Source organism: Auxenochlorella protothecoides, assembly GCF_000733215.1.
Source record: "Auxenochlorella protothecoides strain 0710 unplaced genomic scaffold scaffold80, whole genome shotgun sequence".
NCBI lineage: Eukaryota > Viridiplantae > Chlorophyta > Trebouxiophyceae > Chlorellales > Chlorellaceae > Auxenochlorella > Auxenochlorella protothecoides.
In genome coordinates, this window is record NW_011934231.1 from 6,158 (window position 1) to 25,616 (window position 19,459).

The 19,459-nt window shown below is 64.2% G+C and overlaps 10 protein-coding genes across 10 annotated transcripts in view; 3 read left to right on the forward strand and 7 right to left on the reverse strand.

The window, feature by feature from the left end:
* Positions 1-214: 214 nt before the first annotated feature.
* F751_6033 (Histone acetyltransferase HAC12) lies at positions 215-1,609 on the forward strand (the record flags this gene model as incomplete). The annotated part of the gene is made up of 4 exons (XM_011399966.1): positions 215-555; positions 749-857; positions 1,078-1,205; positions 1,438-1,609. 4 exons carry the CDS (start codon positions 215-217, stop codon positions 1,607-1,609), a joined length of 750 nt encoding a protein of 249 aa, XP_011398268.1.
* Positions 1,610-2,233: 624 nt separating this feature from the next.
* F751_6034 (hypothetical protein) lies at positions 2,234-3,464 on the reverse strand (the record flags this gene model as incomplete). The annotated part of the gene is made up of 4 exons (XM_011399967.1): positions 2,234-2,380; positions 2,524-2,745; positions 2,913-3,229; positions 3,383-3,464. 4 exons carry the CDS (start codon positions 3,462-3,464, stop codon positions 2,234-2,236), a joined length of 768 nt encoding a protein of 255 aa, XP_011398269.1.
* Positions 3,465-4,262: 798 nt separating this feature from the next.
* F751_6035 (putative caffeoyl-CoA O-methyltransferase 2) lies at positions 4,263-5,392 on the reverse strand (the record flags this gene model as incomplete). The annotated part of the gene is made up of 3 exons (XM_011399968.1): positions 4,263-4,451; positions 4,642-4,776; positions 5,177-5,392. 3 exons carry the CDS (start codon positions 5,390-5,392, stop codon positions 4,263-4,265), a joined length of 540 nt encoding a protein of 179 aa, XP_011398270.1.
* A 1,485-nt stretch (positions 5,393-6,877) lies between these two features.
* F751_6036 (hypothetical protein) lies at positions 6,878-8,004 on the forward strand (the record flags this gene model as incomplete). Its single annotated transcript, XM_011399969.1, has 2 exons — positions 6,878-6,891; positions 7,125-8,004. The coding sequence occupies 2 exons, from the start codon at positions 6,878-6,880 to the stop codon at positions 8,002-8,004; spliced, it is 894 nt and encodes a 297-aa protein (XP_011398271.1).
* On the reverse strand, positions 7,134-7,295 carry F751_6037 (hypothetical protein; the record flags this gene model as incomplete). The annotated part of the gene is made up of 1 exon (XM_011399970.1): positions 7,134-7,295. One exon carries the CDS (start codon positions 7,293-7,295, stop codon positions 7,134-7,136), a length of 162 nt encoding a protein of 53 aa, XP_011398272.1.
* Positions 8,005-9,157: 1,153 nt separating the features above from the next.
* On the reverse strand, positions 9,158-12,014 carry F751_6038 (hypothetical protein; the record flags this gene model as incomplete). The annotated part of the gene is made up of 5 exons (XM_011399971.1): positions 9,158-9,267; positions 9,480-9,601; positions 11,209-11,297; positions 11,496-11,855; positions 11,964-12,014. 5 exons carry the CDS (start codon positions 12,012-12,014, stop codon positions 9,158-9,160), a joined length of 732 nt encoding a protein of 243 aa, XP_011398273.1.
* Positions 12,015-12,869: 855 nt separating this feature from the next.
* Positions 12,870-15,948, reverse strand: F751_6039 (Adenine nucleotide transporter BT1, chloroplastic/amyloplastic/mitochondrial; the record flags this gene model as incomplete). Its single annotated transcript, XM_011399972.1, has 7 exons — positions 12,870-12,958; positions 13,141-13,275; positions 13,431-13,575; positions 13,787-14,184; positions 14,556-14,797; positions 15,624-15,734; positions 15,860-15,948. 7 exons carry the CDS (start codon positions 15,946-15,948, stop codon positions 12,870-12,872), a joined length of 1,209 nt encoding a protein of 402 aa, XP_011398274.1.
* A 174-nt stretch (positions 15,949-16,122) lies between these two features.
* F751_6040 (hypothetical protein) lies at positions 16,123-16,296 on the reverse strand (the record flags this gene model as incomplete). Its single annotated transcript, XM_011399973.1, has 1 exon — positions 16,123-16,296. One exon carries the CDS (start codon positions 16,294-16,296, stop codon positions 16,123-16,125), a length of 174 nt encoding a protein of 57 aa, XP_011398275.1.
* A 1,020-nt stretch (positions 16,297-17,316) lies between these two features.
* Positions 17,317-18,772, forward strand: F751_6041 (hypothetical protein; the record flags this gene model as incomplete). Its single annotated transcript, XM_011399974.1, has 5 exons — positions 17,317-17,445; positions 17,527-17,600; positions 17,790-17,925; positions 18,125-18,238; positions 18,536-18,772. 5 exons carry the CDS (start codon positions 17,317-17,319, stop codon positions 18,770-18,772), a joined length of 690 nt encoding a protein of 229 aa, XP_011398276.1.
* A 253-nt stretch (positions 18,773-19,025) lies between these two features.
* F751_6042 (WD repeat-containing protein 75) overlaps positions 19,026-19,459 on the reverse strand; it is a gene marked incomplete at both ends in the record, with an annotated part of 3,841 nt that continues 3,407 nt past the window's right edge. The window contains one exon of the mRNA XM_011399975.1: positions 19,026-19,314. Coding sequence (XP_011398277.1) covers positions 19,026-19,314 — 289 coding nt within the window. The remainder of the gene's footprint in view (positions 19,315-19,459) is intronic.

Consider the following 19,459-nt stretch of genomic DNA (forward strand, 5'->3'; position numbering starts at 1 on the left):
TTGTGGGGCCGTGGATGGTCGTGATGCTGGTGGGGGGGGAGGGGCCCAGATGCAATGTATGCGAGCCTAGGCTGTATCGGTTTGGCGTCTGGCCTTTGCACACCTGGCATCGCGTGCCTGGCAGCGTGGGAGCGTGCACAAGGACGGCAGGCTGCCCGGCAATGCCGACCGATGAATTCCTGCGGAGCTGTTTGTGGGGCCGTGGATGGTCGTGATGCTGGTGGGGGGGGAGGGGCCCAGATGCAATGTATGCGAGCCTAGGCTGTATCGGTTTGGCGTCTGGCCTTTGCACACCTGGCATCGCTTGCCTGGAAGCGTGGGAGCGTGCACAAGGACGGCAGGCTGCCCGGCAATGCCGACCGATGAATTCCTGCTCCTGCATCCTGGGCCCTCCCGAGCCCATACACACATAACCACGACACATGCACAGGCGCCGGCATTCACCTGCACCTGCAACGTGTGCCAGCGCGAGATTCAGGCTGGCGAGGGGTACAGATGCACCGTCTGCCCCGACTTTGACATGTGCAACGACTGCTACTGCAAGCCCACCGTCTCGTGAGTTGTTGCCTTGCGTTTTTTGGGGGGGGGGGGGGGGGAGGTGGGGGAGGCACCTCGAGAGCATTGGCCGAGGAGAGCGCCGGCTCCTCCGTGTCATGCAGGGGTCCTGCCGCCCAAGTGTACTCTTGCACCCTGGGATGCACGAGCCTGCATGGCACCATCTGATCTTTCCCCCCTTTCTTCCCACCAGGCACCCGCACGCCCTGGAACGGCACGTGCGCAAGTTTGACGAGACACGGAGCCGGCTGACGGAGGAGGAGCGGCAGCAGCGTGCTAACCAGCTGCAGCGAACCATGCATGTGGGTGGATGTGGGGGCAGTGGTGCCCAGGCATGCCCGGGGGTTTTGGGCGTGGCTGATGGCTCGGCTTTGGGATTGCTGGCCGGAGGTATGTGCCAGAACATCCACAGGTCACTGTTTCGGAGCCTTGTCCATGCGGACCCCAGACCCAAATCCACCCATTCCCACCCAAAGCCCCCCCTCCACCTTACCCCCCGCCCCCCCTCTTCCCTCTCTACAGATGCTGGTGCACGCCTCCGCCTGCTCCAACCCGGCCTGCCCCTCCTCAAACTGCGCGAAGATCAAGCGCCTGTTCCAGCACGCGATGACCTGCCCCAAGAAGATCCACGGCAACTGCCAGCTGTGCTGGTGCGTGGTGGCGCTGCCTGGGGCGGGGAAGGAGGGAGTTGGTGGCTGGTCCCGGTGTTGGGGAAGGCGCCATGTGACTGACTGCAGCCTTTCCCAAGCAGGGGCAGTTGGGGGCACCTCTCAGTCCTTGCATGAGCTGCGTCTCCCCTGGCTTGCAACCCCACACCTGCACCCACCCTCATCCGAGCTCAACCCCCTCCCCTTCAACCAACACACCCCAATCATTACACAGGCGGATGTGGTCGCTGCTGCAGGTCCACGCCAAGCAGTGCACGGTGACGGACTGCCCCGTGCCACGCTGCCGCGAGCTGCGGGAGCTGTCACGCAGCCAGGCCGCGCGTCGCGAGGACCAGCGGCGGCGCGCCTACCGTGCCATGCTGACCTCGCAGGCCGCCAACCCGTAGCCGCCGTGCTTCGAACTCACTTCCTTGTCACCACTAGATCCCCCCTTGCCTTGGCCCCCAAGGACAAAACCTGACACCACCCACGCTGGTCGGCCCTCAGCCGCATGTCACCCCATACACTGGGAGCTTTCATTGCATGTATTCCCGCTGCTACCCTGACCCGCCCCAACCGCTGCGGATCTGTCTCCTTGTGCACATTTCGAACCGCAGGCAAGATGCGGGGCGTCCCTGCCACTGGGACGCCACGCCAAATTGGACGGTTGTAAGCCTCACACAGAGCCGGGTGGCAAGCATCTCGTGAGGAGGAAGGGTGGAGCATGGAAGGTCCAGGGGGGAAAGGATACGCGGAATCAAAGTGCACTCCCAGGTTGTCAATCAAGGTGGTGGGCGAGGGGGGTGTGATACCTTGGAGGCCTGGCCAAGGCATGCAGGTGTCTCCTCACAGTCATACGGCGATGCTGGGTGGGAGAGGGCCGCATGAGGCAGCGTCTGATCATTCAGGTGCCCCGCGCCAAGCCGTGTCTGGTCCAGCGGACACTGAGGACGTGCCGCTCCGGTCCAGAGCGCTTGTGCATGCAGAGGCAGTCGGCAGCGCAGGAGCGCTGCCGGCCTGACAGCGCAGGCTCAGCAAGCCCCCGGAAGGCACGACTGCCAGACAGTCGTCGCCCCCCGCTCATCTCCGCTGGTGTGCACGCGCCAGTGCTCGGGGACGATGGAGGTTGCGGGGCCGTAAGCCTTGCGCTGAGAGTTGGCCAGCACCAGGACGCCTCCCTGGGGAGCGTGGGAGGGCATGGGGGAGGGGACGGTCACTGGTTGAGAAACAGAATCTGCATCGACTCTGTGAAACGCCCTGGTGCAGGCCAGGCGCCTTGTGTCACGTTCACGACACACATCATCCCTCCCCTCGCCCGCACCGAAGGCTGGAGCAGCTTCACGGCGCGTCTGAGCGCTGCCAGGCGCGCCATGCCCTGCACGGCGATGAATGAGTAGGCGCCCTCCCTGTTTTCTGGTGCCTCGATGTAGGCGGTGAAGTAGTGCTCATACGACTCCGCCTGGAGGAAGGTGAGCACCGGCCCCGCCGGCGGGACGACCCGCAGTCGCCACCGCGCCTGCAGGTCCTCCGCCCCAAATGCCGACTGGAGAATCGTGGGCGTGTGGCGGGGCTCAGCGGCGGCGTGCCGCCGGATGCGACCGTGGAAGGCTGGTCGGGGACGCCCGTGGCAGACTGACCCTCGCCCCATGCTGGGCTCAGGTGTAGCGCCCCCCCCTCCACCCCCACCCCCCCACTGGCAGCCTGTCTCACCTGCATCGTGGCGTTGACCTTGGTTGCAACCCCCACATCATGCTCCACGCTTTCCAGCTGTCCAATCAGGCCGGAGAGGAGCCAGAGCGTGGAGGAGCCCGCCCCCCACTCCAGGCCCTGCCCCGCTCCCTGCAGCGAGAGCAGGGATCGAACCAGGTTGATGGCCTCCCGCGTCCACTCCGGCTCGCAGGCGTTGCCGTACAGGTCAGAGGTGAAGACCACGGGGCGCGCGCCGAGGCTCAGCGACGCGTGGCAGGACCCCGGGATGCTGCGCAGCCTGGCCGCCTCCACGGCGGCCTGGAAGCTGTCGAGCGCTCCTGGAAGCGTTTGTGGGGGAATGGGGGGGAGGAAAGGACAGGTGGGAGGCCCGACAGTGTGCTATCCTATGGGAATGTGGCCACCCCATGACGAGGCGCCGCCTGGCCAGCATCGCACGGCCCGCCCCCGCTCTGAAAGGTCGAGCACCTCACCTTGGCTCGACGAAGTGTCACCCGCGAGAGCCTGGACCTCCAGGGTGGCACCGGGAACCACTATGAAGCGGAAGGAGATCATGGTCAGAGTCGCGCACAGCACCAGCACGACGAGGATCCCACCGCGCAGGGCCCTGCAGCGCGAGGACCGAGACGGGCTGGATCCCCTCATGCCGCGCTTTGGGGGCGCGCCTGCCAGTACCCTCGCCGTCCTGGACAGATCTGGGGTGGGCCCGTCTGAATCGGCGGTTGCTCACGCAAAGAGAAGTCCACGGCCGCTCCACAGCAAATTATGCATCGGCGGCATGCAACCATGAATAACTTCCCGTTTGAAAACTAGTGATTGCTTTCTTGCACTCCAGAGCGAGTTTCATTACAGTCTGCGTTGAGTTGGTTGCGAAACACCGCTCGTCCGTGATCCGCGCGCGCGCTAAGTTCTCGCCAGATCACGGCCCTGTACAGTCAACTTGGCGGCTGCCTGGCGTAGCGCTCTCCCCGCTCGCGAAAGGAGGACACAGAAATGACTAAACACTGATGAACGCGTGCAATCCTAGACTACCATGCCATGAAAGTGCTGCTCCACTGATGGGAGCAGCATCTCCAGGTTGCATGCATGCAAACACCTTCCTGACTGGAGGCAAAGCCCGAGAGAAGGCTGAGGTGTGTTGTGCGAGGCACGCAGGCAGATCGCCGTGCGATGTCAGTGTTCAAGGTGCCCTGAGCTGGTTCACTCTTGGACACAGGGTCGTCACCGCCTGTGCCCATTGAGCGAGAGCCATAGGCGGACGGATGCTTGGGCGGGGGAGGGTGGAAGCCCCTTTGGTCTGGCCACCTGTTGTCTTCGGCAGCAACATTTCGTGTTCTCAGCACAGACCAAGCCTCACTTCTTGGTACACAGTGCCAGCCCGTCGCTGATGGGTAGGAGGCTGAAGAGGATTCGCTCGTCCGCCAGGAGGAAGCTGTTCAGCTCTCGGATGGCCTCGGTGCGGGCGTCGGTCGCCCCGGCATCCGCCACCTGCCCGTACCACAGCACATTGTCAAAGGCGATCACACCCCCAGGCCGGACCAGCTGTGGCAGTGGTAGGAGGGTGAGGACAAAAGCTGACGACGATGAGAACGGTTCGCAACACACTTTGCGGTGAGGCTCCCATGCCTGATTGGGGCCGGAATCTTGCTTTCCCATATCATCACAGGCAGTGTCATGAGCGTACGATGCATCCCACAGCCACGGCCACCCCCAAGCCACCACCCCACCACACCTGCAGGAGCTGTTCGTAGTACCCCATGTACCCGCGCTTGTCTGCATCCACGAACGCAAAGTCGTATTGCCCTGCCTCGCCTGCGCTCAGCAGCAACTCCAGCGTCTCGCGAGCTGGACGAACATGCTCTACGATCTTGGGGCCAAGAAAGGAGGGGTTTGTGTTGCCGGACAGGGGAGCAAGGACCGCTGTGAAGCAGTGTCAATATTTTCGACATCCACCACACTGCCAACCCAGAGGCCTCGCACTGTCGACACAGACGCCCCGGCATGGAGGGGCCCATGTCCTCCTCTAAACACCCAAACAGAGTTGCTTGCATAGATTGCACAAGCATTCTTGCCGCCATGGGAGTATCTGCTGGGCAGCGCCCTGAAATCTCTTGAAGCATGCAGTCGCAGCAGCAAGCACCAGAGAAGAAGGGACGCACTGACCCCGGCACCAAACCCCCTGCTCCTTGCAGCGGGTCTGGACCGCACAGGAGACGGGAGCCGCACATCCGACTCGCATACACCCCTCCCCGGCCACATTGGCTCACCCTGTCGAGTACGCCGGCCCTGTCCCAGCATCTTCGTGCCACTGCCAGCGCGCGCTCGTCAGGGTCGCAGGCAAGCAGCTTCCCGCCAGGTCCGAGGGCGGTGGCGGTCGCTATGCTGCTGTACCCCGTGAACACACCCACCTCAATGGCCCGCGTGGCGCGGAGGGTGGCCACCAGCCAGTGCATGAAGGCGCCTTGATCGGGGGTGATCTGCATCCGCGCTGCGGCAGGGAAGAGCTCCGCAGTCTCCCGCCGGAGATCCTTGAGCACCTGTGCATACCAGTGGCAGGAATATAATAAGAAAATATGGACAAGACAAAGGGCGTTCTGCGCTTTCCGCGACTGCTCCTGCTCACCTCCGTTTCGCGAGTGTGCTGGAGCAGGTACCCGACCAGCCCATCATCCAAGCCAGCTGACACCTTGGTTTTCGCGCATTGAACCGATCTGCGTATGTCGGCAAGGTTTGCCTCGTGTTCCAGCTTGCTATGGGTATCCCCCCGTGGCGGTATGCATGTGAAACGGTACTCCGCACCTTGTCGCCAAGGCACGCGTGGTCGGGCTGCCTAGGCCCCGCGAACAGAGGGGCAATCCCAAAGTTACGTGAAGGCTAAACATGACAACATCGGGGATGCTGGTGTGGAGGCAATGAGGGTGTCAGTATCTGCAATGCGACCCTTTGAACACACAAACCGCGACGACAATGGCGGTAAGGAAGGGGCGAGTAGGGTGTCGGAGTCAACCTCACCTTCGTAGCTCACAGCGCGGCGATGGGCGACACGAGAAGCACTCCGATGCTCCTGAACCGCGTTTCGACTGGCGGTTGGGGTTTCAAGATCCCATTCCTGTCCCTTAATGGCATACTCGAGCCAGGTGTAGTCTCTCAAAGAATCAGGAAACCAACGCCCTGAGGAGTGGCATGGGGCGAAGTAAAGGAAAGCGCTGCCGGAGACCGTCCCAAGCTCAAACTGTCAAATCTGTGCGAAAGTGGAAGGGGGCATGGAACGGCGGCATGAAACTCTTCGATCTGCCCATGACCATTCTGCTCAAGATCCTCCATCTGGCGTTAGGCGTGGATTCCATCTCGACCGACGTCGTCGGACGATTTGGATTGACGGGTGACAGGCTTCCGCTCTGGAGATGCATGCCCGGGGTTTGTGGGTGCTGTGTTTTGGGGCTCCGGGCACCGGACATGTATGGATCTGCATGCTGGGCAAGCGTTGTCTGTGGAGCAATCTTGTCTAGGTGTCCAGAGCGCAGATACGGCACAGCACTCTTGCCAGCCTTGTATGAGAGATTCACCAGCAGCACCCTTCCCTGCAGTGCTGCATCAGTGCTGTGCAAGGCTTCTCTGGCGCTGTGCGTCCAGGCTGGGTGGTGGAGGCAGCTGCACGTGTCTTGAAAATCACAGAGGCACCCATGCCGTGAAGAGTTCAAACGCATCGTTCTCCACCACCTGGCCACGACGGAGACGATGCACATCCTTCACAAGGACCACGGCGGCTTCTCCAATGCCTGGATCTTGCCCATGATGATGACGGAGAGGGCTCCACCGCTGAGACACCTCGTCCTACCTCACATTGTATGGCCGAGCCTCGTGCAACCGACCCTCCTGCAAAGTGTGAAGTCCCAATGGTGCGAGGGGCTGGCTAGCACTGCAGTCTTGGGGGTTCTGAACGACACGGTGCATTACAACGCCCGGAGATGGCGCTCATGAGGTGCTGCAGGGATGGGGGAGGGGGTGGGTCCCCCGTCCCCACGACGGCTCCAGCAGTTGCCGGCGCGCCGGAGCCGCCTCTGCTGCGCATCACCCCACACACCAGACTCCTTGATGGGGCGACGGCTCTGTGCCGGCGGTGTCTGTGCCTCTTCCCCCACCCTGAACGCCCGGCTGCTGAAGCGCCCAGGTGCCCCATTCCCCATCCCGGAACACCTCCACCACACCTTGCAGCGAGGTCCATCACGCCGGCCTCGGGCCAGGGCCGTGCCTGGAGCCCTTCAGGAAGCTGCGCCACCAGGAGCTCACCATCGAGGGCAACCCTGGCCTCGATGCAGATAAGCTGCAGTGCCTGCCCCAGGTCTGCCCGGACTTGGTCACCCTGGCCCTGGCACAGCCGGGCATCCAGCTGCCGCCCTGCTGCCGCCAGCTGCGATCTCTGAGCAGGGTAAAGCTGCACGCGAAAAGTCTCCCCGTGGGCGGACTTCAGTACCTTGAAAGCCTGCGGACGCTCGACTTGTTTGCAGAGGGGATCGGTGGTGTTCCCCCAGGCGAGTACGACTGGCTGCGCCTGAGGCAGTATGAGAGCGAGGTGGAGGAGCAGTTGCAGGCATTGGGGCATGGTCCCTGCTGCCTCCAGATCTCCACCTCACACCACCACGCCTTCTACCACACGCCGCGCTTCGACCTAGCCTGGATGCGGCTGCAGGTCCTGCAGGTGTTTTGTCGGCCGTCGCTTCGCTTCGGCCTGCCGCCGGAGCTCAGGGTGTTGGAGGTCAAGAACAACCTGGTGGAAGATGGTTATGGGATGTATGACTACGCCCCAGATGTCAAGACCATCCAAGACATCCACCTCCCAGCCAGCGTGGTCGCCGTCAGCCTGATCGAAAGCTCCAGGAGCATCTGTCCAGAGGCGGGTGCAGGCCAGGTGAAGGTGCTTGGGAGATGCCGGTTGAAAGACCACTCACCCAGCCATCCAGGGCAGCAGGTGGTCAGCGCCAACAAGGAGTTCTGGCGCAGGGCGGCCTCCCTGCCCGAGGTCCAGCTGGATGCGTATGGCGCTGCGTATGCAACGGAGTGGTCCAGCAACTCGAAGATCCATTACTTTAACTGACCCCCACCCTTGATGGCCCATTTGAGAGCTTCTCTTGTTGGTGGAGCCGGTGCGGGAATGTACTGCTGAAATTATTCAGTGTGCGGTCATTGTCGACGCAATTTTAGCATGTCACTCAGGGCATGTACAACAGCTTGGCCATGTTCGGTCTGCTGGACTTTTGTGCACAAGCATCTTCTTCAAGTGTTGACACACGAGCCTGTGGGGGTTGATGGTAATGGGTACATCTATTGGCAGGGCGGGCGGTGCTTCACGCAGGGAGTGCACAAAATTTCCACTAATGGTGATGGAATAGATCTGTTTCCGCTCGTGCACCTGATTGTAAAATGTAAGGGACATCGAGCCAAAACATAAAAAATGTTTGACACAGATAGGGGTCGAACCTACGACCTTCCGCTCCGTAGGCGGATGCTCTATCCATTGAGCTACAGTGCCGATGAAGACATCGCATGTCGGATGGTTGATGAAAGATTCGATATGGTTGCCTTATACATACCGGGGTTTGATGCGAATCCGGGTGGGTGTCTTGCATTTTCCTGGGGGTGAGGTTCTTGAATACTGGAGAGCACGTACAGATGCATGGAGGACCTTGAGCTTGTCATCAGATGAATGAGAACACGTCAAGTGACCTCTTTGCACGGAGGTAAAAGGATGTGGGCTGCTCGGCATTGTCCCACATCCCGTCAAACCCACTGGCAGGCCAGAACCCCCCAGGGGTGCATTGGTGCATCCAGTCACCGCAATTCCATCCAGCAGTCGGCATGCCTGTTACAGGGAGGGTCACCGCATGAGCGAGGAGGCGCATCCCGCATGGCACGAGAGGGATCAGGGGAAAAGCGGGCTGACATCGCGTGGTCATGATACTTTAAATAAAACATTGCAGAGGGAGCACGTGCAGGTGGGGTGATGCCGGGTGCCACGGGCTGCGGAGGCAGGCATGCCGTGGGAATGGTGGTGAAGTCAGACTGGGGTTGTCGGGCAGGCGCCGTGATACACCGGGGGCAGGCAGGCCCTGGGGTGGTGTTTGGCTGGGATGAGGGTGATGCCGGGTGGTCTGCGGGGCGGAGGCGACGATCCCTGGACCTTGTCCTGATGGACAAGCCCAAGCAGGGATACTCGTGGACTCGGCTGGAAAAGATCTCCACTGCCGGAATCAGGCCGGTGGCCCGGGGAGCGCCTCGCCCTCCCGCCCCTGCCGCCGGATGATGCGCAGGTGGATGACCGTGCGGTCCTCCGTCCAGCGCTCCAGCGCCAGGGTGTCGCCTGGGTGTTGATGCAGACGGGGTGGGTGGACGAGGTGCCAGGGACATGTGGGCCTTGCTCTGTCCAGGCCTCCCCAAGCATGGCTTGCACGCATGTTGAGGTTGGGCACACCACTTAGATCTCTCCCTGAGAAGGATGCATGCCATCACCCTCATGCAGGCACTCAGCCGGGCCCCCTTGGAAGCTGGCCGCACTCTCTCCACCCCCCTCACCGATGGTCACGTTCTGGACGCGCATGAGCCCACTCCAGCCCGAGGTCAGGCGGAAGTGGCGCTGCCCGCTGGACATGAAGCCCTCGTACTGGGACAGGGGGGGTGGGCAGCGGTGGCATGGGCTCATTGGGTCGTATGGGGGCATCAGGGGGAGCAAGACGTGAGTGGAGGCGATGGAGGGTGACGGGAGCAGGCCTCCCTGACCTCGGGCCTGCTGGCGTGCCCCGCTCACACACACCTGCCCCTGTGCCCCGTCCTCTGGTGAGTGCGAGGGCCTGGGCGTGTCACACGCCTTGCGTGCCCATCCCCCTCCTCCCGCACCAAAACAAGTCAAAGAAAGGGGCAAACCTGCACGGGCCAGGCCTCGTCCGCCTCATCCACGATGACCAGGCGGTGCTTGAAGAGCGAGTTGAAGTTGGCGGGCGCGTCGCCCTCGCGGCCGGGGGCCCGGCCGCGCTCCCGCGCCTCCTCCGGCTGCGGGAACAGGAGCTGCGCCATCTGCTGCGTCACGTGCAGGCGGTTGATGTAGGTGCCGTTGGTGATGGGGCGCTCCACCTTCTCCAGCGGCGCGCGCCGCGCCCGCGCCAGCTCGGCGCGGGTCTGCCCCGGCGCGGCGCGGGCCGGGGTGGGCCCCTGCGGGCCCGGCAGGCGGGGGGCACGCCCAGCGCCGCCCAGCGCCGTCAGGCTGGCCGAGCGCTGCGCGCCCTCGGGCAAGGCCACGCCTTCCTCCCCCAGCTCGCCCGACCCGGCCGCCGCCCGACGCTCGGCCGCGCCGCGCACCGCCGCACCCCCGGGCAAGGCGTCCTCCTCGGACGCCCAGCTGCCCGCAGACGCGGGTCTGGCGCCGCCGGCGGGCCTCCGGCTCCCCGTGGGTCCGCCGGCCGCGCCGCCGGAGCGCAGGCGCTTGCAGCTGGCGGGGAACCAGAGGCCCGGCCCCAGGTCGTCCTCGCCCGAGGCGGAGCCGGGCGCGCGGTCGACCCTGGGCGCGGGCGAAGCGCGCTGCGCGCGCTTCGCGGCCCCGCCCCGCCCGGCCAGTCCGGGGGTGGCCGCCAGGAGTGGCGCGGAGTGTGCGCGCGCGGGGCGCTCCACCAGCGTGCGGATGCCCAGCAGGAGCTCGGCGGCGGCCTCCGACTCGTCCACGGGCGCGTCCGACGACGGCGGCGACGGCGCCTCGCGCCGCGCGGCGCGCGCCTCTGCCGCGTGGCGCGGCGCAGGGGAGCGCGAGGGGCGCTCGAGGTGCGGCGCCGCCGGCGTGGCATGGGGCGCGGCCCCGCTCCAGCTGGAGGGCGATGCGGGCGGGCGGGCCGGGCCCGGGGCGGGGCCGGCGGGGGTCCCCTGAAACCCAGACGGGAGCGGCGGCCCCGCCGGGGCGCCCGCCACCCCGCTCGCGGCCCGGCCCAGGCCGGTGCCGCCGGGCGGCAGCACCAGCGCGCGGCCGGCCACGGTGATGCGCGGCAGCGGCTGCGTGGCGGCGGCCGAGCCGCACGCAGCCGCGCGGGACCCCAGATCCGCTGCGCCGCCCACGTGCCCCGGCACCGAGGCGGAGCGCTGGAAGCCGACGGGACCGCGCATGCCCGGGACGCCCGAGGTGATGGTATTGCCCATGGGGGGCCGGGGCCCGGCGGGCGCGGGGGCCCCGTGCATCTGACCCAGGGAGCGGACCGAGGGCAGGGAGGCGGGCGGGGGGGGCGGCACGGCCGCGCCGCCGCTGCCCTGGCTGCCCATGCACAGCGCGGTCAGCCCCTGCATCAGCAGCGGGTGGATGTCGGCGGCGGGGGAGGCCTCGCTGCCGGACGAGGGCGAGCGGGACGCCAGGCCCTGGAGGAGGAGGGGTGAACGAGGAGGGAGGGGTGTGTGTGTGTGTGTAAGGAGCGCATCGGCTACAGGTTGGGGCCCAGCAACGTTGCATCTGCTGCGGCCAGGCCACGGCGCCTGTCGAGGGGCCCACCGCACGATCACGCCGCCCCTCCAATCCAGCAGCCTCCTCCACCCAACCCCTGACAAAGTACCCCGCACCTGCTGCGCTTCCTTCTGGATCTGGAGCCGGGCGTGGGCAAGCAGGACGGAGAGGCGCAGCGCGTCGGCCTCGCTGAGAGATCCAAGCGGGGACGCGGTGGCGGCGCGCGCGGGGGCCGCGGGGGGGCGGTCGGTGCCCCGGACCCCAGACTGCACCGCGGCGCTGGCAAAGGCCGAGACCTGGGGCGGGGGGGAGTGTCGCTCCAGGCTCCCGCCCTGCCCCGCGGAGCTCTCGTCCGGGGTCTCCAGGCAGTGTCCCAGGGCCCCTTCCTGGCTGCCGGGCGTCCCCTCGCTGGAGGCCAGGGAGGGCGCCAGGGTCAGGTGGAGCTTCGCCGGCACCTCATCCTTCCAGGCTGGTGGCTGGGAGGGAGGCGGGAGGGGGATCGCTGGAAGCAGGGGGGCATGCAGCTCGCATCGCCATGCCCGCTCCATGCCAACATTGAGGGGTTGCCACACACCCCGACACACCTCCTTGACCCGCGTCTGCTGTGATTTGGAGGACGCAAAGTGCGGAGACATGCTGTTACTGGGGATGGTCGAGTCGATGCGGGGTCCAGAGCCGGCCAGAGGGCCCTGCGCCTCCCACAATTCCGTACAGATGCTGTGGTGTCCGGGGGGAACGGGAGCAGGGCGTCATCCACACGGCGCAACGCTCCTGGACAGGAACTGGGCATGTCCAGCCCACACAACGCGAATCGCGTCTCATGGGGTTCGGGGGCCGGAGGAGGGGTCCAGGTGGTGTGGCCTCCCCCTGATGCAGCTACTCCGCGGATTATTAACCTAGAACCCGCCCACCAGCGACCAACAGAGCCCGCTGCTCGATGGCGCCAGGATGTACGGATGGCGCCTCAGAAAACGGCATGGGGCGCAAACAGCAGTCTGGATCCCCCACCCATGCCCCGCAGGGAATCCGCACACCTGCAGCCGTGCACCCTGGGGCAAAGGGGGGGTGGACCCGACTCTGACACCCTGTGGGCACCCCTAACTCCGAACAGCGAAGAGATATCTGCGTTCAACTTTGAATCAACTCGGGGACGGCATGGTGGTTCCAGGCTTCACCCCGCTCCCTGCTGACTGGTTAAGGACGTGCCAGCTGCCGGCCGGAGGAAGACGAGTATCCTGTGCCCCCCGGATCAATTCCACCCGGACTAAAAGTGTACTCCCAATCGCTGGCGCACCCTCTCCACTGCACAATGTTCTAAAAGGGGGTCAGGAAGGTGAGCATAGCCGCAGTGCCAGCTGCATGGCAACAGGGCGACAGAGCGGGAACAAGAGACGGAGTTGCGTGCCTCGCTGGGCGAGACACGCTGGACAGAGTTTGAGGAAGAGCCGGAGTTGCAAAGGGCCGGGCTGGCACGAGGGCATGCGCGCATATCAGAGGGCCAGGGCTCGCTTGCACTGCTCGTACACCATGAACCCTATCGCGTACTGGGGTGCCTGCTTCACCAACGCCAGCCAAACGCCTGAAGTGTGGTAAGGGGGGGGGGGGCATTGCGGGGCTGTGATGAGACGTAGCACTCACCTCCCACGGGGGCGATGTGGAGGCCAGAACTTTGTCCCCTGAATCTTCAGTCCCTGGTCCTCCTCGGGTCAGCCAGGGGCTTGTAGAACCTGCCCCCACCTCCTCCCCACGCCATCCGCTCACCGTTGAAGAGCGCCGAGGCGCCCTCTGTCCGTGCAATGGTTGCCAGGGCGACGGCCGTATTTGGGTAGGCCGCCCCCACCATCATCCGCCGCCTTGCCACCTCCAGGGGGAAAGTCACGGTCGCCGAAACGACTCCTGCAAGGGGTGCGGTAATGGTGGTGCGATCGAGTCGTGCAAAGCATACGAATATACACTGGCAGCAATTGGATGAGTGTCGACGAGCATTAAGTCTGCTGCCTGCATCAGGCAGCGGCCGAACAGCCCCCGTACCAAACCCCTTCAGGCCACACCTGCCACGGCTCCAAACACCAGCGATGCCTGAGGGTCAAGGTGCTCCTTCCCGGTCGCCCGCTTCCAGGAGTACTTGAGGGCGTCGTACAGTCCCAGTCGGATGGCCGTGTAGGGCACCGTGCCAATCAGACTCGCATCCAAACCCTGCAGTGCAATCGACGGTGGGGGAGAGGGGATGCGGTGGGGATCCCTGCATCAGCTTCCGCGCGCATGCGCATGGATGCCCAGGGAGGGCGGCAGCGGCGCAAGTGCGGCGCAGGATTCCTCGACCCGGTGCACTCTTGGGCATGCCAACTTGCACCCCCACCCCCCTAGGCCCCTCACTCCCCCCCTCATCCTCCCCTTGCCGGCTCACCCTGTAGAGGCCCGGAAGGCCGCCGTGCGAGCCCACGCGCTGCAGCGTCTGCACAAAGGTGTGGCCGTTGACCGCCATGCGCGTGCGCACCGTCTCCAGTGGGTAAATGGCGACGGTGGAGGTGATGCCGGCCAGGCCGCCCGCCACGGCGCCGATGGCGCGGTCGGGGACCCAAGGTGTGGCGCGCAGGGTGCGCTTGTAGGAGTCGAAGGCCGCCAGCTCCAGGGCCTTGGAGGGGACGGTGCGCAAGACGTCGATGGTGTTGCCGGCGAAGAAGCCGCCCACGCCCCGGGAGGCCAGCACCGCGCGCGCCGCCTCCACCACCGTCACGCTCCCACCCTGGACCAGCTTCATCTTGAGGGTCTCCAGCGGCGCTGTCACGGTCTTGGAGACGGCACCTGGTCGATTGATGTGGTTTGGGGAGAGGAAGGGTTGGGTGGTAGGGGTCGGCACTTCGGTGGGATCAGAGAACAAGTGAGGGGGGAAAGAGAAGTGCATTCTGCCTCATGCCACCAGAACGGCGTGCGAGTGTGGCATATAGAGTAGGCCCCCACCCGGAAAGGGGGTGGCAGCATTCACATGTAGAAGGTGATGGGGCAAGAATGAAACAGAAACTATGCAGGGAGGTCCATCACGAGGCCCCCCTTCGGCACAGATCGGCCTGCCATCCTCTGCACAGACATGGCCACAGTTCCGCTCTTCAGTTCTGCGTAGACTTCCAGGTCCGGCACATGTGCATTGTGCAACACCTCCCACAGCCCTGGCCCACCTGACACGCCGCCAGCAATGAGGCGTCTGGAAGCAGAGGGCAGGGCCCTGGCCCGATGCATGCCCGAGGCCAGGAAGGCCAGCAGCGCGGTCTGTGCATCGGCAATCGCCCGGTCCAAGGACAGGCGCTGGGTGACCACCTCGCCCTCGCCCAGGCTCGCCAGGTTGAGCACAAGGCTGGGCTGGCGGCCAGCAGCCCGGGGGGCCCTCGTCCGCAGGTTCCCCACCCTCCTGCCGCTGCAGCTGGGAGCGTCACCGGCGCACGATGACAAAGAGGCAAGGGGGAGTAGGCGGGGCACCTCCTCCACGCACGCCTCCAGGTCGAAGACCAGGCAGGACCCGCGCAGGGGGGCCATGGCAGCGTTGCCCCGCGAGGGGGATTCCGAGGAGGTTGCGTCGGCTGTCCTTGAGTAAGAATGCGCCCTTCTGGCACAGGGCTGGGCAGATGTGGCCCAGGTGGATGGCAGTGGATCGCATGCCCAGGCAATGGCGCCCGGGGCCCGCTTCATGGAAATCATACATGCCCGGGCGGGACACCTGCTCTCCCTGTGACAGGCCTCCACTCCCACCCTCAGATTATGTATTAGTCAGATGCTTCGAGATGATACAAATCTGTGGCAGCGTTGTTGGTTTATAAGATTGACCACTGCAGGATGAGCATCCTAGATCTGAATCTAATCCCTTGAGCTGGTTTCAACGTGTTGCTGCCAGAGGGCCTTCTATGATGGAGGGTCCACCATGTGTTCAAAAGCTGCCTTCTTGCCTGCCCGGATCACATTTCAAGATTACGGGAGTCCATCTGGCTCGCAGTGCCACGATGGAAGGTGGGGCATGCAGCAGATGGACAAGTGCATTTCTGTAGTCAGCCTCTGGGGCCATATGGCTGAAACACAGTCAGGCTAAAGCGGATTCATTTCGTGCTTGAACAAAAGCACGCAACATATACTAGCTACTGGCGCCGGTACACGGTCTTGTAGGTGTGAGCTTTCTCCCCCACCTGCAGCAAGGAAGTGCAACGGGGATCGCGTTAAGAGGGCATGGACCATGAGCACAGAGACTCTTCACACACATGGCCTTCCCTCGTGCCTTGATGCTCTGTGTCATGGTGAGCGTTGCCTTGTCCTCCGAAATGCGGTAGAAGTCGACGTTCTGGCCGGCCAGCGGGTCTGCCCAGACAGCTCTGCGGATCGGTTTGTGTGGTACGCAGAGGTCCTGAGCTGGACAGGTGATCACCGCGCTGCCGCCCGGATTCTGCCAAGATTCGAGTACCCATTCCCACCCATGGACGCCATTCAGGCAGCTCACTTGATTTCAATTCCATCTTCTTTGGGTACTAGGTATCCCTCGAAGGTTCCCTTCCGGTTGTCGCGCCTGGAGTGCTCCCGCTTCTGCATGGTTGAGAGTCGTCGATCTTGCGTGCAGGCGGGGAGAGATCACTCACGGGAACATCATCCACAGCCACCTCACCTCTCCAGACACTGGGAAAGCCTCTACAACTTCCCCGGCCCCAAAAGGCTTGTGTGCTCTGCTCTTGAACTCGGTCGGCGAGCTCTCGATGGTCAGCGTGTTCATGAGGGGCAGTGCCTTGCGGACCAGCCAGCCCAACTGCGGATATCAGGATGCGCACCTGTATTTGGAAATCGATCGAGGCAGCTATACAGTCTGACCGGCACAAGCTTGACACATCCGGCCTGCCTGTAGTATGTCGGATACGGGTTTGAGGTCATCGGAGGCGGCTGCATCTTTTCTCCATGTGCCGTTGTAGGTCGTCGGGTCCGCCATGATCTTGTTCGACTGCCAGGACAGCACAGGTCTCGATTTGACCTGTTGACGAAGACACAAACTTATGTTTGTATTCCACTGATGATTTTGTGTCACTCAAGTGTCGAATCAGCCTGAGGGTCGGAGAGGAGACGACGAGGCGAAGTGCGTGGCGATCAGCTCATGCAGGACGCTGGACCCATACCCACGATGGCCCCGGTTTGACATTGACATGCTATGCGCAGGATGTGCTGCAAGTATTGAAGGGCCAATTAAAGATTGGAGAATCAACGTGCGCGTCCGCATGGTCGAGGTAGAAGTTCGTCAAATCCAGCAGCCGGCAATAGCATTCAATGTCAGCTGTAGACCGGAGGCTCTTAGCCCCGGCGCATCCGCGGCTCTCAGCGGATTGCGCGTGCTGGTATCCGCTGGGGTGATTGCCTTTCATTGCCTCATGTACTGGGGCCTCCTGCTCTCACCCGAGACTGTGCACCAGGTAGGCTGTGCCGACCTGCACCGCCTCTCGTTGATGAGAGTCACATCTCAACCCGAGCAAAGGCTTCAACCCCCAATCTCTTACTATAGCTGCTCTCCCACAACATCGTGCTGGAGGCGTTATGGCAAAACATGTTGGGTCCCGACGTGTTTCTGGTCCTCTCAGGGTTCTGGGCCACCCTTCAGCTGGTCCCTGCTTTCCAAAAAGAGCACGGTCCAGCCATCCATGTGGTGAGGAAATACTACAGGTGCGCGCAGTGTGCCCAGAAAGGCTGAGTGGGGAGAGAACGTGACTGCGATGCCGCATTTTGCTTCCAGTCAAGCCCAACTGCCCACTTGCGTCGCCATGCCCAGCCCAGGCCTTATCATCCCAACCGCCCACCGCCTGCAGAAATCGCGTGGCAAGGATTTTGCCGTCTTATTTGGTGGTGCAGCTGGCGGTGGCATTTGCCATAGATCACCACCTTCCCTCCGATCACCATCTGAAGAAAAATCACGACACGTGCATGGAGTATTGCCACCTTAGCCTCCCCCTCAATTTCATGCTGCTGAACAATGCCGTGGGATTTGGAGGGTGTGGCGTGGTGAGTGGTTCCTGGCTGAGGCTTTGCATGTGGCTGGACCTGCGGCTGGATGTGAGGGAGGGAGACAGCCATCGACCTTGTTGCAGGATTGAATGGGTGTCCTATTAAGTTGTCTGCCATGTGCCGAGGCAGGTGTACTGGACTGTGGCAGTGCAGCTGCACCTCTTCCTGGTATACCCTCTCCTGCTGGCCCTGCTCCATACCAGGTGACTCCAGCCTGCAGGGGGATGATTCTGGCTGACATTCCCTCCACCCACCGCCGTGGCTTTTGGAAGAGTTTGCAGTAGTGTGTATTCTTGACTACATTCGTTTGCCGTGCCAAGACACACATTGGCTGCCTGCTGGACGGACCTGGCGGTGACTCGACTTCTCTTCCAACACCACAAACCTAGCAGCGTCGGACCAGAGCGCCTGGCACGGACCTCGGGCATCCTCTTCTCGCTCATCATTCCTGCCATAAGCCTGGCCCGGTATGCAAGCAGCCTGGCAAGGCACGTGACCCTGCCACTGCCCGCCCTGGGCCACCCAGATGTGAGGCTGTGATTGGGGGTGAGAGGATCATCTCCTCAGAGCATCCACCGGTGTGCAAGATGAATGGGGACAGCAAGTGCACTCAAAGAGCACGCACCAACTGGGAAAGGGGTTGCAGGGATGCTGATGCCCGCCTCTGTGCCTCTAACCCGGCCCCAACCCCCGAGCTCACCCCACGGTCACCCACCCGCTCCGACAGCTGGACCCCGCCTGGATCGAGCCAATCCTGAGCTACTTCCACGGCCCCCTGGGCTACTACTCCACCCTCACCCGCGCCACCAACTTCCTGGTCGGCGCCCTGCTGGGCCTCCTGGTGCTCGACCCCGGGCGCTGGGCGGCGCTGCGCCGCCGGCGTGGCGCCTGGGCGGCGGTTTCCCTGGCGGCCCTCGCTGCCTGGGCCGCGCTGGTCCCCCTCCGGCGCCCTTTTCTGGCCCCGCCGGACCGCGCCACGGCCCAGGCCTGGCCTGCACGCGCCAGCGCTGTCTGGGCGGCCCTGGGCTACCACGCTTCCCTCCCCGTGTCCTTCCTCGTGGCCACAGGCCTGGCTGCCCTCATGCTCTTTCCCCGCGCCGCCCCGGCCCGCGCCCTGGGCCGGCTCTCGCCCCTGGAGCCGTATACGTTTCACGCATTCCTCCTGCACATCCCTGTCATGTACTGGGCCGAGGCCTGGCTGGCGCCCCGGGGGGCATTGCTGCGCTTGACCCTGGCGGCGCCCCTCGCCGGCCTGGCCGCTCTGGTCCTGGCTGTGTGGTGCGCCTCGCTGGCCGCCGCTGCGGCGCTGGGGGCGCTGGAGAGGGCCGTGCTCCAGCCCGCGCTCTCCAGAACCCTGGCCGTGGTCGGCTGGTGAACATCGCAGCGAGGGGGGAGATTGTGCCCTTTTCCCTGTAGATGACCTACAGCGGCCTAATAATCATTTCACATTTCTGCGCTGCCCTCCATCCTCGCGGCAAGCCTCATCGGTGTTCCCCACCCAGCCTGCATTCTCAGCAAACCTCCACCTCCCCCTGACCAGTGTTGGAGTGTACATGTGGGAGGAGGGGGGGTAAAAGGGTGCAGAACAGAGCGGGCGGAGCAGCGTCCAAGGAATATCGGGTGGGCGCTCACACGACCTCTCCTTCCGGCAGCAGGAGCTTGAGGAAGGCGGGGCACAGCGCGTCCAGAGACGGCAGCACGTGCGAGGGTGCGTCCAGGAGGGTGGCCCAGGGCGCGGCAGAGCCCAGCGGGGTGCCCTGCGCGAGGCTTTTGTCCCCCGCCTGTCCCGCCGCCTCCGGCGCAAACATGGCCGACAAACCCTGCGCCGGTGATTGAACCGGGTCCCCGTCCACATCCGCCGCGGCGACGGGGCCGGTCATGGTCGCTGCCACGGCCACTCCCGCGCCCGCGCCGGCCCTGCGCAGGAGGGAATAGTGCCTGTCTGGCCCCAGGAGGACCAGGGGGCTTGACCCCGGGTGCGTCGCGCCGCTCGCCACGCCCGCCAGCTCGCAGCCCGGGGGCACGAAGAGGATCTGCGGCGCGGCGGGCGCGGCGCCGGCCG